The sequence below is a fragment of the Panthera tigris genome, chromosome D4 (genome assembly GCF_018350195.1).
Source record: "Panthera tigris isolate Pti1 chromosome D4, P.tigris_Pti1_mat1.1, whole genome shotgun sequence".
NCBI classification, from domain to species: domain Eukaryota; kingdom Metazoa; phylum Chordata; class Mammalia; order Carnivora; family Felidae; genus Panthera; species Panthera tigris.
In genome coordinates, this window is record NC_056672.1 from 4,266,899 (window position 1) to 4,284,234 (window position 17,336).

The 17,336-nt window shown below is 41.6% G+C and overlaps 1 protein-coding gene across 3 annotated transcripts in view; it reads right to left on the reverse strand.

Moving 5' to 3' along the window:
* AUH (AU RNA binding methylglutaconyl-CoA hydratase) overlaps positions 1 to 17,336 on the reverse strand; it is a 208,656-nt gene that overhangs the window by 167,067 nt on the left and 24,253 nt on the right. For all 3 annotated transcript variants that reach the window (XM_042964066.1, XM_042964065.1, XM_042964067.1), the window contains exon 4: positions 5,124 to 5,210. In XM_042964066.1, the coding sequence (XP_042820000.1) occupies positions 5,124 to 5,210 (87 nt within the window). The remainder of the gene's footprint in view (positions 1 to 5,123; positions 5,211 to 17,336) is intronic.

Consider the following 17,336-nt stretch of genomic DNA (forward strand, 5'->3'; position numbering starts at 1 on the left):
AAGCTAGATGACCTTGGGTATGGCCAACTACTTTTTAGGTATAACACCAAAGCACAATCCATGAAAGGAAAAATAAGATGGACTTTAATAAAGTGAAAAACTTAGGCTCTACAAAAAAATGTCAGGAGAAAAAGAATACAAACTACAAGCTGGGTGAAAATATTTACAAAATATTCTGATATCTGATAAAGAACTATTATCTAACGTACAAAGAACTCTTAAACTAAGCTACAAGAAATACAAACAAAATAAGAAATACAAACTATGCATTTTTGTAAACAAAAATAAGAAATACAAACTGGGTGGCTCAGTCGGTTAAGCATCCGACTTCGGCTCAGGTCATGATCTCACGGTCACGGTTCCTGGGTTCGAGCCCCGCATCAGGCTCTATGCTGGCAGCTCGGGGCGTGGAGCCTGCTTGTGTATCTCCCCCTCTCTCTGCCCCTCCCTCCCTCTCTCTCTTTCTCTCTCTCCTTCTCTCTCTCTCAGAAACAAACATTAAAAAAAGAAAGAAAGAAAAGAAAAGAAATACAAACAACTCAATCGGAAACTCGGCTAAAATCTTAACAGACACCTCACCATAGGTATACAGATAGGAAATAAGCATGTGAAAAGATGTTCCGCATCATATGTCATCACAGAAATACAAATTAAAACAACGAGATGACACTACAAACCTGTCAGAATGGCCAAAATATGGAACACTGATAACACCAAATGCTGACAAGGATACAGAGCAGCGGAAACTCTCAGCCACTGCCGCTGGGGACGCATCACAGCACACCCACTTGGGAAGAGAGTCAGGAAGGTTTTTATACAGAACTAAACACTCCTGCCATGGGATTCAGCATTTATGCTCCTTGGTATCTTCCTAGAAGACCTACGTCCACACAAAAACCGATACATAGATGTTTGCAGCAGCTTTATTCATAACTGTCAAAACTTGGAAGCAACCAAGCTGTCCTTCAGTAAGTAAATGGACAAATCAACTGTGGCCCATCCAGACAATGGAATACTGTTCGGCACTAGAAGCACATAAGATATCAAGGCATAAAAAAGGGAGAAAACTTTAATATGTCTTACTAAGTGAAAGAAGCCCGTTTCAAAAGGCTCCGTGCCGTAGGATTCCAACAATATGAGATTCTGGAAGTGCAAAACCAGGGAGACGGAAAAACAGGTTGTCAGAGAGGAGAGAGGGGAGAACACACTGAGCACAGAGAAGCGTTAGGCCACCAGACGTACTCTGTGTGACACCAGAATGCCGGATCCACGTCATGATGGATGCGTCCAAATCCCCAGACTGGACAACACCAGTGAACCCTCATATGAACTGTGAACTCTGGATGATTAGGACGTATCAGCAGAGGCTCATGAGCTGTCATGAATGTACCGTATCGGCGAGGGATGCTGACAACAGGGGAGGCCGTGGGTATGTGGTGGCAGGGAGTATGAGAGAAATCTCTGTACCTTCCCCTCGATTTTGATGTGAACCTAAAACTGCTCTAGAAAAACAGTCTCTGGGGGGAAAAAAAAAAAAGTTGAGCAGCTGTGAAAGAAACCATCATGGCTCTGCAAAACCTAAGATATTATCTGTACCTTTAAGTCTGCCTGCCCTGGTTTAATATATTAAATGAGTAGATTAGATCGAAACACTTAGCTTCCATCTGCCCCTCAAAATCTCATTAAGCCACCACAAAAGACAACTTAAAATGTTATGTCCAGTGTAATGTTCTAACAAGAACCATCACTCATAAATACTGGGGAACTCATGGGACAGAAAAATATAGACTGGATGAGAATCCAAAACGGAAATGCCACAGCTACAGTCAGTCACTGAGAAGAAAATGCCACTGCAAAAACAGGAACCAGTCTTCATTTTAAAAGTCCCAGAAAAATTCTAATTTCAAAATTAATAAAATGGAAAGAGGCTTGGAAGAAACATCAAGGTGATATTCACAACTGGCCCAGCCTCAGCCACTCCTCCTAGCATACACATAAAGTTAAAGACAGGGTCGGCTTCCACCTCCAAGACCGTGCTCTCTGACCAACATGGAAACCAAGTCCATGGTCTGCCTCGGGAGACCTGGGATCTGACCACGAGGCCCAAGCTGGAGAGAGCAGCACAGGAGAGCCGCCGGTGACAGCAGCACGGGATGAAAAACAAACACACACAATACACAAATATATCCTAAAACTTAGCTCCAAAAACAAACAAACATCCAAGTAAACAATAACAAAACCACACAAGACCCCAGAAAGATATTACACGGTCAAGTTCCACTAACCTTTGAAATAACAGAGGACTTCCCTGTACAGCACAGAAAAGCTAAGGTCGTTCTGTGAAGTTCAACAACCTTGATATCAAACCAGAAAAGGATGACACACAAAAAAAGAAGCAGAAGATCAATCTCATTTATGATGATAGCAAAACATATAAAAATGGAACCCAGCAGTGTATATCAAAAACCACTATAACCACTAACCACAACGACCAGGTAGGGCTTATTCTAGTCATACAAGGCCAGTAGAGCATTATAAATTGTATTATTACATGATATATGAGATAAATTCTAATATATACCACTTAAAGGTGATCCTTACACAGCAGTTTTGAACTGTGCTGGTCCACTTATACATAGGTTCTTTTCAATAAATACAGTACAGTACCGTAAATGTATTTTCTCCTCCTTACGATTTCCTTAATAACATTTCATTTCCTCTAGCTTACTTTATTCTAAGAATATTATTATTACAGTAATATTAGGAATATTATTATTAAAGTATTACTACTTTGTTGTGAGAATATATATGTAACATACTGACTATGTGTTAATCGACTATGCTACCAGTAAGGCTTCCGGTCAACAGTAAGCTACTGTAGCGAAGTTCTGAGGGAGTCAAAAGTCATACACAGATTTTCTACCATGTTGGGGTCAACATCCCTAATCCCCACATTGTTGAAGGGTCAGCTGTATCAGAAAGAAGCATTTGACAAATTTTAACACCTATTCCTGATCAAAAGACAGCAACAAATTCCTAATACGATGAAATGGAAGGAAACTCCCTGAACTTGATAATTACTGGCAAAATATTAAAAGCATTCATCAAAGTCAAATAAAGATAAGGATGGGGGCGCCTGGGTGGCACAGTCGGTCAAGCGTCCGACTTCAGCTAGGTCACGATCTCGCGGTCCGTGAGTTCGAGCCCCGCGTCGGGCTCTGGGCTGATGGCTCGGAGCCTGGAGCCTGTTTCCGATTCTGTGTCTCCCTCTCTCTCTGCCCCTCCCCCGTTCATGCTCTGTCTCTCTCTGTCCCAAAAATAAATTAAAAAAATAAATAAATAAATAAATAAAATAAAAAAAATAAAGATAAGGATGAACACAGTCCAGAGACTGAATATTGTACTGCAGGGTTCAGCCAAGGTAAAAATACAGGGAAAATATGTAAGATTAAGAGGTTGGGAAAGTAAAGACAACAACAGCATTACTTACAGATAATGAACTTTCATCTGGAAAGCACAAAAAAATTAACTGGGAAATATTAACAGCCAGTAAAAGTAATCATCAAGCTGGTAGGATATAAAATAAGCACTTAAAATTTAGTAACTTTCCTACAGAACTACAATAACCAGACTTCAACAGAAATAAGAGAAAAAGTGCCATTCAAAGGAATAAATGGTATAAAATAGAAAGAATAAATTGGGGGGTTGGGGGTGGAGGAAGACACGAGACCAAGCAAAACCAAAGCAGAAAAAACTTTCTTGAAGGACACTAGAAAACCAAATGACCCCTACACAGACAAAATGAAACCCATACACATACATCATGGATGGAAAAATTCAATACCATAAAAATGTTAATTCTTTCTAAATAAGACTTAGAGAAATCCCAATCACAGTCCCATGACAGTATTTTTCCTCCTTGTTTTAAAAACTAATAATTCCAAATTCATTTGGAAGAATTGATGTGTAGCAATTACCAAAGAAACTCCTCAAGGAAAAAGGCAAAAGAAGAATGAAGAGAACTTAGTACCCTCTAGATATTAAAAGTTTTCCATTTAAATACTAGAATTGAATCAGGGGTGCACATTAGGAGACAACATCTGTAACACACTTAACAACAAAAGACTACTACAAAGTGGCTTTTAAATAAATAAGCATAGCTAATAATGCTACAGGAAAGAGGAGTATGGATGTGAAAAGGCATCTGCAGAAGGGAAGAGGCAGGTCTAATTTGAAAAGAAAGAACATCACACAAGCATCTGGGGAAAAGCAAATTAAAATGCTAAGATGTCCAAAAAAGTAATTAATTAAAACAAAATGAAATAAAATAAAATGCTAACATGTCTTTTTTTTTTTTGTTTTTTTTTTTAACCGTGGCAAACTTAAAAGTAGCAACATTAAATGCTGGCAAATTATGAGGAAACAAGTCCTGTCATGTAATTGATGGGAATGTAAGTTATTACAATCTTTTTGGAATATAACGTGGTGAAAAGGATTAAAACTGTAAAAGAAACACATGATACTTAGAAGTGCAATCCCACGTTTGGGAATCTACCCTACAGATACATGTACTAACGCTCTCAAAGACTTAATACAAAGACATCCACTGCTTTGCTATAAATAACAAAAATGGAAAATAAAACCCCTACACATTAATAAAGTAATTTACAGTTTTGGATAACACAATGTTACGGACTACTACACCACAATATATTAGAAAGTGTTAATGATAAAGTTGATATGTACCGAGACACAAATATTACCCAGAAGTCTATAACTCTAAGAAAACGGTACGATCCTATTTATATAAACAACAAAACAACTCTGGATCAATAAATGTGTGTCTATGCAATTATCTAGGAGATATTCTCTTTGTTTTCCAATAACTACCTTCCTATGCCACGTCATCATACATAGGAGGCATTTTTAATTACAAAATATTGTTCATTATTTGTCAAATCAAACATATTACATGCCGTTTTACAGCAACCGGCTACAGGCCCTGGTTATCTAATCACGTAAGTATTTTGGCCAAAGTGTACACATAAAGACAATGTGCGGCTTTCTAAATGTGACATTTGAGGTCATCTGCAGCATGCCAAAAGGAGCGTAGTTGAGCTTACCGATCTCATTAATCACCGCTCTTATTTTGGAGACAAAAGGACCGACTTCACTGGCATTCATCTTGACTCTCTCCTTAAGGTCGGCACCTGCAAAAAGTGTTGTATTTACAAATACAATCGAGTTATACACAAAGTTTCAAGGCAATGAATCGAAAACTTACTTAAGATTCATCTGTAACTTGAATATCAACTTAGAGACCAGCATGAGGAGGAATAAAATGCCCGTTCACACATCTACCATGTGCTTCAAGCAGTGGTTCTCACACTCCGCGGTCTCAGGGCCCCACGCTCTGAGAAGAGACCTACTTTAGATGATATCTACCAATAGTTACTCTATCAGAAACTAAAACTATGAAGTGTCCTAAATATTTATCCACTCATTGAAGGATACAAATAAACCCATTCATATTGACATAAATGACTACAGACTGGGGCACTCCCTCCGCTCTTACAAAGACTCTGGCAGTTTTCACCCTCCCCTTGCCTCTGCCCCATCAGGGTAAACGTCAACCCTGTGAAAAGGGCTAATCACTGTAAGAATCAGTCTGACTTCATGGATCCCCGCCCTGGTGACCGCAGATCATGTTTCAGAATCACTGGCATGAACGTAGGAGCAAACTGACAATTTCATAATTATGAGCTTATCACAGAATCATACATTTGGAACAGAAAAAAATAAATGAGTAAGGGATCCCTTACTCTGAGGCTCAACAAAGGCATTCTTCCTAATGATGTTAAACCATACGAGAAAAGGAAGGCCCCCATTTAAATGAACAAATACAAAACAAAGTAGAATTACAGCACAGAAGGTTTACACTCAGCGACTGACTCTCTTATACATCCATTATAAAGTAATCGTGACTGGATGTAGCACCAGTTCCCAGCCCAGGCTGGACATTCTGAGCCCATACACTTCCTGTGGGAGTGTGAACTACCATGCACACAGCACATGCCCCACAATCCATCGGTTCTAGAAAACCTCAAACACATGCCCAAGGAAAGAAGTACAGCAGCACCATTCAGTGCAACATGTATAAAACAGCAAAAAAATTGGAATTAATCTCAATATCCATCCGCAGGATCTCTAATAAAAGATGTATTTATATAACAGAATAATACATGTTCGGCATGAAGACCAAGAAATCAGAGCATGAATATGGATGAATCCGGATGTTGAAGAACATATAATTATGCAATTAATATAGAACATTAACATACATTATATTTATATATTTAACGATATAAATTATTATATATTTACAGAAAGACACAGGATAACCATTTGCGCAACTCTTTTTTTTTTTTTAATTTCTTAACGTTTATTTATTATTGAGAGACAGTGAGAGACAGAGCATGAGCACGGGAGGGACAGAGAGAAGGGGAGACACAGAATCCAAAGCAGCTCCAGGCTCCGGGCTGCCAGCACAGAGCCCGATGCGGGGCTCGAACTCACAAACGCGAGATCACGACCTGAGCCGAAGTCGGACGCTTAACCGACCGAGCCTCCCAGGCACCCCTGCATAACTCTTTTTAAAAGAATTGCTATTTAGGGGGGCGGCTGGCTAGCTCCGTTGGTGGAGCATGAGACTCTTGACCTCGGGGCCGTGAGTTCAAGCCCCACGTTGGGCATACAGCTTACTTACGTACACATATACGTACACGAGTTAAAAACTAGTAAAGAATGCTACTTCGGGACATAAAATATGCATGGGAATGATAAATACCAAATTTGGTTGGTGGGGACCTCTGCAGGGAGGGAGACGGAGGTGACTAGTAAAGGTCACAGAAGACTCCAATCTTGTTTGTAACACTGTATGGTCTACGTTAGGTGGTGAGTATTCAGGGTCAGCCTTTAAACATTTCTGTATGCCTGATACACGTGTTCATAATTGACTTTTTCCAGGAAAAATTAACATTTAGCATCAAAGAAAAATGTTTGCAGGGGCAAAACTCTAGACCAGTAGGATGTATTTGTCGGAAGAAAAAACCGTTCGACTCACTGCCGTTTAGCCCTGAGAACATAATTTACACGTTGCTCAGTGCCGGCTGGCTACTCCACATCGGCTAAGAAAAGCGGCCGAACCCCGTGCCGTGTCGGGGAGCGGAGCAGATGAGAGAAGGGCCGAGGCAGCGGAGAGGAGGGCGCCGATGGGGCACACAGGGGCTCTGCGTGAGGCGGTCCTGAAGGAGCCCCGGGGAACCGCATCGCGGGATCCACCAGATCCTCCAACGTCAGCGTGGGCTACGCCACGAGGGGGCCCTCCGGCACACCGGCCGGCTTGGCAGTGGGGGCTCTCAGCGGCACCCACGCTTTGAAATTCACACCCAGCTCTCCGAGCCTGGGTGCGGAGGCCATGCCAGGAGCCAAGGGGACCTCGGCCAAGGGGAGCCAAGGGGACCTCCTCCGCACCCGAGGAGCCCATTCACGCACACGAGTCCCAGCAGAGCTGGGAGCCTCCGTCTGGTTACCGAGCACAGCCCTAACCCACACAACTGTGGGAGACTTCCCTGGGAGTCACAATTTGTTTCAGAAAGAATCACCCTTCTCCATGGGACATTAAACATCTGTGACCCAGAGACCACTCTTTGGTTTTGCTTTAGAAACGTGCCCTGCAATCTCGAACGTTCAGAACCTAAAAGTACAGTTTCGCTTCTATCCCTCCAGATGACAAGTTCCTCGGTTGATAATATCCAGTTTTATCTGAGGGCTGGCGTGTCTCAGTGCTTTCACTTTTTAAATCCCCCAAGTCCATGACCGCTCACCTCAGCTGAGCCTCTGTGCTGCCGGGCAATCCTACTGTACCTCCCTACACCGTTCACTGTCGTGTTCATCTACAGCCCATTTCCTAACTCCTCTCTCTCCTTAAACCTCAAACCTCCTACCCAATCCGGACACCAGGTTACTAAGAAAGCAGAAGTATTCAGAAGAAAACCTTCACCCACACCCACCACCAAATCTAACCACCAGGATTAAGCCCTTACACTCTGCCCTCCCTCCTGTTCCTACAGATGACCTAACCCGTGACGAAGCACCCCGTGCACTAGATTCCACCCCTCCAGTCTGTTCAGGGCCATCACTCCAGCAGCTGTCCTCTTCCCGGCTGACATCACCAATAATATCCCTCTCTACAGAACTGTTCCCATCAGCTGCATTAACGCTGTAACACTGCTCATCTCAAAAAAGCAAAGAAAATTATGTAGACTTTCTCTGCCAGCTTTAAAGAAATAGCTTATTATCAGACGAATTCTTTCACGAAATCCTAGATAAAACACATTAAGACAGCTGTTTGAGGGCAACGGAGAACAACCAAGGCAGACAGAGTGTAAGTTTCTAAACAATCTCACGGGAATGGGGGGGGGGGGGGGGGGATCGGAGCTCAGGGCTTGCCAAAGAGGAACACTGCAGTCTTTCACTTGGGACCTCTCAAAGTTAAATATAAAACAGAGTAAACACAAAGAAAACCATATGAAGACCAACTGCTAAAAACGAAAGACAAAAAAAAAAAAGAAAATTAGAAGCTGCCAAAAAGAAGAAGACTGACAGCTGACTTCTCAACAGAAAATGAGTGATATCTCCAAAGTGGGGAAAGAAAATAACTACCCACCTAGAATTTTAAACTAAGCAAACCCATCCCCCAAACATGACACACACAGGCAATCTGTCACCAGCAGGCACACACTGACAGAAACACCACAGGGGCTTCTTCAGGCAGATTATGAGAGTAGAGTTTAAAATCTTATTTTAATTTTTTTTACATTTATTTATTTATTTTTGAGAAACAGAGCGAGACAAAGCATAAGCGGGGGAGGAGCAGAGAGAGAAGGAGACACAGAGTCTGAAGCAGGCTCCAGGCTCTGAGCTGTTAGCACAGAGCCCGACGTGGGGCTCGAACCCACAAACTGAGATCATGAGCCGAAGTTGGACGCTCAACCGACTGAGCCACCCAGGCGCCCCTAAAATCTTATTTTATACAACTCCTGAGAGATATACCTTAAAAGATAAGGACACAAAATGGCTAAAGTGAAAGGTTAAAAACCAGGCAAACACTAACCGAAAAGGAAGTGAAATCATTGTTAATACCTGACAAAAGAGACCTCAGGCAAAAAATACCATTCAAGCTAGAGGTTCACTTTATGATAATAAACACGATGACCCACTAAAAGCCATAGGAATTCTAAACTGGCATAAAATAAGACAGCCCCAAATGTATGAAGCAAAAACTGATGAGCCAAAAAGAAAAACTGTCCCATCTACAATCACGGTGGAGTCAGCAAACCCCCATGGTAATCAATAAACCAAGTAAGCAAACACCCTCATTGAACATCCCTACCAAGAAATAGGAAATAAAAAAAAGAATTAATCCCCAAGTAGAAGAAAGAGCAAAAACTGGAACAAGAAAAAAAAAGTTTTTATGTTTATTTATTTTGAGAGAGAGAGAGAAAGAGAACGTGTGCTCACAAGAACCAGTAGAGCAGGGACAGAGAGAAAAGGAAAGAGAGAACCCCAAGCAGACCCCACACAGTCAGCACAGAGCCCGACACGGGGCTCGATCCCATGAGCCATGAGATCACGATCTGAGCTGAGATCAAGACTCAGATGCTTAACCGACCTAGCCACCCAGGCAACCCTGGAGCAAAATTGTTTTAAGAAATAGAAAACAAACATGCAGGAGAGAAATATCAAAGAAATTGCTCATTTGGGGAAAAAAAAAAAAAAAGCTAAAACAAATGACAGTCCTTTTAGTAAGACTGATCATTGTGGGGGCGCCTGGGTGGCGCAGTCGGTTAAGCATCCGACTTCAGCTCAGGTCATGATCTCATGGTTCATGAGTTCGAGCCCCGTGTCACACTCTGAGGTGACAGCTCCGAGCCTGGAGCCTGCTTCAGATTCTGTGTCTCCCTCTCTCTCTGCCCTTTCCCTTGCTCGCTCTCTCTCTCTCTCTCTCTCTCTCAAAAATAAGTAACATCAAAAAGCTTAAAAAATAAAATAAATAAAATAAAAAAAGACTGATCATGGAAAAATCCAAGAAGGCACAAACCCCAACAGCAAGAATGAAAAAGAGAATACTACTAAGGCTTTTACAGACATTAAAACAATAAGAGTATTAGTAACAACCTTGGCCCAATACATTCAAAAAGGTACATGAAATGGACACATTTCGAGAAAAACACAACTTATTAAAACTGACAGAGAAAATCTGAAAACACAAACACATATTAAAGAAACTGAATATGTTTATTCAAAACTTTCCTACAAGAAAACCACATGCCCCTGTGGCTCCAACAGTATATTCTCCCAAACATAATGAAAACAACTGGGGGCACCTGTCTGGCTCATTCAGTGCTGTGTGCGACTCTTGATCTCAGGGTTGTGAGTTCGAGCCCCACATTGGGTGTAGAGATTACTTTAAGAAAGTGAAAACCTAAATAAAAAAATTTAACATCAATCCTACATTTACATGGAGAATTGCAAAACAAACACTCGATAAGAACATTATAAGAAAAAAACATGACAGGCTAATCTTTCTCATAGCCTCAAAAATTCCTAAACAAAATATAAGTAAATCATACCTAGTAGTAACATAAATAAAATACAATATATCAAGACCCAGTTATATTCAGTCCAATACTGAAGACTGGTTTAATGTTAAGGGTTAATAATAAGTGTTTTATTTTATTTTTTTTTAGTTAATAGCATAAAAGTGAAAAATCATACAAACTTTCAGCAGGTGCAGAAAAAAGTAGTTAAAATTCACACTCATTCTTTTAGCCTCTTGAGGTAGAACTGACATGAAGTAAAATTCAGTCATTTTAAGTACACAATTCAATAATTTTTATTAAAGTTACAGAGCTGTACAGCCATCTAATTTTAGAACGTTTCCATTATCATAAAAAGACCCCTCACACTCACCTGCAGGCACTCCCCGTTCCCACCTCCACCCCCTAAAACTTTGCCTTCCACTATTTTCCTAAAACTTTGTCTTCTCTGGACATTTCACGTGAACAAACTCGTACAATACATGGTCTTCAACATAGCAAGCAGAGTGTTTTTCACTACGAATTAGTATTTTTTTTCTTTTCATTACCGAATAGTATCCCCTTGTAGGGACAGAGAAAACCTTTGTTTCTCTGGTCATCGGCTGGTGGACACTGGGGTCTTTCCACCTTTGGCTGTTATGAACAAATACTACCAAGAGCATTCGCGTACAAGTTTTCGTGTATACAAACGTTCTTATTTGTCTTGGGTAGACACGAAGGAGTGGAATTGCTGGGTCATATTGTAAATTTCTATTTAACTTAAAAAAAAACAACTGTCCCTGTTTCTCTACAGTGGCTGCACCCCTTCCCTTCCTATCAGCAATACGCAGGGGTCCCTGGTGCCCTTACATGGTCACCAACACCAGTCTGCTCTTTTTTTATTACAGCATTTTAGTGGGTGTGAAATGGTATCAATTACGGTTGTAAATCTGCATTTCCCTAATGACTAAGGAGGTTAAGTATCTTTTCATGTGCTTGTTAGCCATTCATACAGGTCCTTGGTGAAATGTCATTTCAAATCTTTTGCTCATTTTTTTTTTTTTTTTGTACTGGATAATTTGTTTCCTTCTTATTGAGTTGTAAGAGTAGTATCTTGGATATGAGTCCTTTCTCAGAAATATGATTTACAGGGACACCTGGGCGGCTCAGTCAAACGTCTGACTCCTGATTTTAGCTCAGGCCATAATCACAGTTTGTGGGTTCGAGTCCTGCACTGGGGTCCGTGCATGGAGCCTGCTTGGGACTCTCTCTCTCCTTGTGCCCCTCTCCTCACAACTGTCTCTCTCAAAATAAATAAATATTTAAAAGAAAGAAATAGATTTCCAAATATTTTCTCCCCATCCATGGCTTGTCTTTTTACTTTCTTGATGCTTTTTGAAGTTTTAATTTTAATGAAGTTCAATTTCTCAACTTTTTCATCACACGTGCTTTTGCTGTCATATCTAGTCAACAGTCATTCTTAAATAAAAGTTCCTAACAAACTAGGAAAAAAAAGAAAATCTTTTTTAATCTGAAGGGTAATTATAAAACATCTGTAACTAACATCACCTTTAAAGGCCAATTACTGTAAGCTTCCTCCCAGAGATCAAGAGTGAATCAAGGATGTCCTTTATCACTTCTAAAGACAGTCGCAGATGTACGAGTCAGTATAATAAGAAAACTTTTTAATTATAGATCAAAGGGAAAAAATGAAACTGTCGTTATCAGCAGATGGCTTAACTATACGTGAAGAATAGCCAAAAGAATTTAGAAATCATGGAAACAAAAGAATTTAGTAAGGTTGCTGAATACAAGTTCAACATATAAAAATCAACTGTCTCTTTATAAACTCACGAAAGAAATTTGTGAAATTTAAAAAAAAAACACTATTTATAATAACATTCAAAAATCAAGGAGCCAAGGAACACATGTAATAAAAGATGTACAAGATCTTGACACAAAAAAACTAGAAAAATCTTGAGATAAATTAAAAACTAAGTAAGTGGAGGAACATATCATGCTCATGTATTAGAAAACTTTGTACTAAAATATGTAAATTCTCTCCAAATTAATAGAGTCACTGAAGTTCCAATCAAAATCCCCACATGCCTGGAAAATGACAAGCTGAAAATGCAAAGGGCCAATAAGTAAAGATACTTCTGAAGAAGAAAAAGTTGGAGGGTTTACACTACAACAGAAAGATGCTATTATAAAGCTACTGTACTTAAGAAAATGTGACACTGCCTCAAAGATAAAGACCAATGCAACAAACAGCAAGTCCCCAAAAGACCCGGTTGCTTTGTGACAGACATTTCAGGGACCAGATGGACTTTCTGATACATGGGGCTGGAGCCGCTGAATGTTCACGCGAGAAAAAAAGATTCCTGACCCTTCTCACCACACACACACAAAGGAATCAATTCATGGCACATTATGCAGCCTAAATGTGAAAAGTAAAACGATCCAACTTCTAAATGAAAACTAAAAATACCTTCAGGGAGTCTACATGGCTCAGTCAGTGAAGCATCTGACTGCATTTTGGCTCAGGTCATGATCTCACGGTTCATGAGTTCAAGCCCCACATAAGGCTCCGTGCTGGCAGCGTGGAGCCCGCTTGGATTCTTTCTCTCCCTCTCTCTGCCCCTCCCCAGCTCCCTCTCTCTTTCAAATTAAAGAAACTTAAAAAATATTTTTAATAACAAATAAATTAATTTAAAAAATAAAAATAACACTTTGGTATACACACAAGTTTTAAAAGATTTCTCCGTAGACTCAGGAAAAAACCGGACTTCATTAAAATTAAAAACTTCTCAGGGTGCTTGGGTGGCTCAGTCGGTTAAGCATCCGACTTCGGCTCAGGTCATGGTCTTGCAGTCCTTGAGTTCAAGCCCCACGTCGGGCTCTGTGCTGACAGCTTGGAGTCTGGAGCTGCTTCAGATTCTGTGTCTCCCTCTCTCTCCACCCCTCACCCTGTCACGCTCGTCTCTCACCCTCTCCATCTCTCTCTCTCTCTCAAAAATGAATAAAACATTAAAAAAAAAAAAACTTCTGTTCATCAAAAGACATCATTAAGAAAATGAATATGCACATGAAAGAATGAAACACAAGTCCTCCACATAGAAAGCACTAAATAAATGTCAGAAAGAAAAAGATAACCCAAGAACAAAAAGCAGGCCAAAGATGCAAATACTTCACAAAAGAGGACGTCCAACTGGCTGATGAAGAGATGACAAGAAACACAACCGGATTAATTATCTAGAAAACGCAAATTAAAAACAAAGACCGCTTTATAAGCAATCCACAGCTAAAGTGTTAGGGAAGGTAGAGAGCAGTGGCACTCTGACTTAATGCTGCTGGGAGTAGAAACTCGTAAAAATCACTTTAAAAATCCCCCCCGCAGAGGTGTACGCCCACCGAGATGCAGGCTGCGTACAACACAGCGTGTTCACGGAAGCACGTTTCGGGACAGCTCAACCGTGGCGACGCTCCGAAAGCCCATCGACAGCAGACACACAAATTATGAGACGTTCCCACAAGGAACAGGATTGTACTACCCACTCCCAGATGAACAGTGTAAACCAAATCCCACCAACACGGTGAGCGGAAATCAACCTCAAAAGAGTACACGCCGGGTAATTCCAGTCGCATAAAGTTTGACAGTAAGCAAAACTAGTATTTAGTGATAAAAACCAGAAGGATCCCCAGTACGCTTGGGTGAAAGATGGTTAATGGACTGTGGCAGGGTGGTAAAGGTGACGTCCATTTGTTAGGCCGGGTGGTGACTGCCCAGCCCAGTGCATTTCACAGATCTGTATTACACTTGAGACTTGTATAGTTTCCTATTCGTATATTATAATTCAGTTAAAAAGTTTGTTTAAAACAAATTCCCATATGTTCCACCTGTTCCAGCTACCACCAATTTCTCTCTCTGTCAAAGCCAAACCCTTCAAAAGGGTTGCCCTTTCTGTCTCCTACCCTCGCCTCCTACACTAGGTCTTTTAAGCAGAGGAGACAAAGAGACAGCAAAAAACTAAAGAAATAACCACCAAAGGAAGTGGTAAACGCCTTGGGTGAAAAAAAGAACAGGAAAGCATCGACCTAATGAGGGTGTGGACCACGCTACAGTATTAAATAGTGTGATCGTACTGGCGTTGCTGAGAAAGTATAATAAATCAAGAAGATCTGCTTTTCACGTTACTGAAAATGCAGTATTTGGTTCTAAGTTACATATTTTTTTAATTTATTTTTTTTTTATTTTTTTCCGTTCCCATTCCTTGTTTTATTTTCTATTTTTTATATATAATTTGTTGTCAAACTGATTTCCATACAACATCCAGTGCTCATCCCAATAGGTATGTTACATATTTTTAATCGTATTATAGTGCTACTGCAGTTTCCGTTCTATTGCAAATTCCTTTCATCTAAATATATAGATAGGTAATACACCGAGTAGACAACGCACGGAGTTTATTATTAAACAATTTTGAGAAAGTATCTATTTACTTAAATACTGCCCCCTAAAATGTCCTCTCCTAATTGTTTTATATAAATTTTATATGAATTTTTTGCTTATTGTTTTATATAACTTCTGTCCTTTAAATATGCTTTAAGATTACTACACATTAAATTTCTACTTGTTTAGGGGCGCCTGGGTGGCTCAGTCAGTTGGGCGTCCGACTCCGGCTCAGGTCATGATCTCACGGCTCGTGGGTTGGAGCCCCGCGTTGGGCTCTGTGCTGACAGCTCGGAGTCTGGAGCCTGCTTCGGATTCTGGGTCTCCTCCTCTCTCAGCCCCACCCCCACTTGTGGTGCGTCTCTCTGTGACTCTCAAAAAATAAATGTAAAAAAAAAAATTTTTTTTTTAAATAAATAAATTTCTACTTGTTTGTATTTGCAGTGGACTCGTCCTGCGAGCCTTTACAGAAGTTATGAGAAACACTAATATTCTTTGTTTTGCATTTTAGGATGTTTAGCTTCCTTGGGCCTCAATAACCAAAGGACAGCAAAGCCCCTCAGTCTCTCTCAAAACTCCAACATGCTCCCCAACGAGTGGCACCATCCCTCTCGAGTGCTGAGGCTTTAAGTAAGCCAATGGTCTTCAACCTGTTTGGTTCCCAATACAGCCAAAAAGAGACATGTACACATTTTCATCACGTGAGTTTAAGCAGCTGCAAAGACGGCAGTGTGCTTCTAAGCACTGGCATGCATCCCAGAGGAGAACCTAGATCGCCGTCAGTGTGTCCAGCGGAATCTACACCCCACAGGGATTGGATTCGCAGAAACCATCCGGGTCTAAAACACGCAAACAAACCCTTGCTTTACAGTAAGAAATAGTACATCGTTTCTTTAGGAACTGGTGTCTGCCCCACTTTCCTGTAATTATTTTTTCTGATGTAATTAGTGTGGATGCGTGAAACACTTCTACTGGTTACTGTAACATCTCTTTGCAACAAAATATGTACATGGACTGTTATTGTTTAGAACAATCTGGCTTTTTAAACGTGTTTTTGTTTGTTTACGAGAGGGGAAGGGGCAGAAGGAGAGCCCAGCACAGAGCCCGACGCTCACAACTGTGGTGAGATCATGACCCAAGCCAACGTCCAGAGTCGGACCCTTAACGGACCGAGCCACCCAGGCGGCCCTCATATTTTTAAAAATCCCCTTTTTGGCAATTTGGAAGCTTTCTCCCCATCTGGAGCGAGGCAGCGAAGTAAGATCAGCTGCAGCGAAGTAAGATCAGCACTGACTTGTGCCACGCAAGGGCAAGCAGGAAAGAACGACGGTAGAGAGTAACTGTGACCCACAGAGCAGCCTGAAAAGTTTCACGGAGGAGCACATACCAACTAGATCAGTGGAAAACTAGCTGTGCCTCCCGAGTGCCCAGAAACGCCCCGGCCGCGGTGTGGTGGCTCACCTTGCGGAGTCGCGGTCCCGACGGCGCAGTGGCTGGACCACAGGGATGGAGAAGACCATCTTCCCACCTGCGCACCCTGCCGACGGCAGCACGCCGTTCTACTCCATCGCCTGTGCCCGGCACCCCCGGTACGTTCTGCCCAGCTAACGGAGGAGAAACGGCAGCTTGACGTTGCCTTGCCCTCCACGCCAAGAGACGCAACGCCTCACCATCTGCACGGCGTGGCCGACAGCGGTCGAAGCCGACATCTCCCAGTTGCTCTAGCGGGGACGCGCCTGTGTCCATCCAGACACCGCGGTCTTCCCCGCCCCCACTCCAAAAGGGCTCTCGTTCCCCCCATTCAACCAAACGTGGGCTCAACATGCGTCCTCACCTGCACGCGGCACCAGACAGAGCGGAGGCCCCCAGGGACCCCAGGAGGTTCCCTCTGACACCTCTGACACACCGGGAGCCTCCCCGGTGGTGCTCGTGCCAAGGTCAGCCTGGAGGCACAAAGGGACCTAGGCAAGGGTCTGGGTGTTTCTATTTCCTCAAAGAATGTACATGAGATTGGAATGCTCTGTTCCATAAATTTCTAGGTAGAACGTCTTCCTGCAGTCACCTGGCCAGGTGTTTTCACTGTTCTGGGATCAGTCAAGTTTTCTACTTCTTAAGTCAATTTTGGTTAAGTTTTATTTGCGATAATTTATCTATTTCACCTAAAATTTTCAAATTTGTTGGCATCAGTTATTCTTAACATTATCTTACCAGTTTAATGTCTGTGGAATTTATATATACCCGGG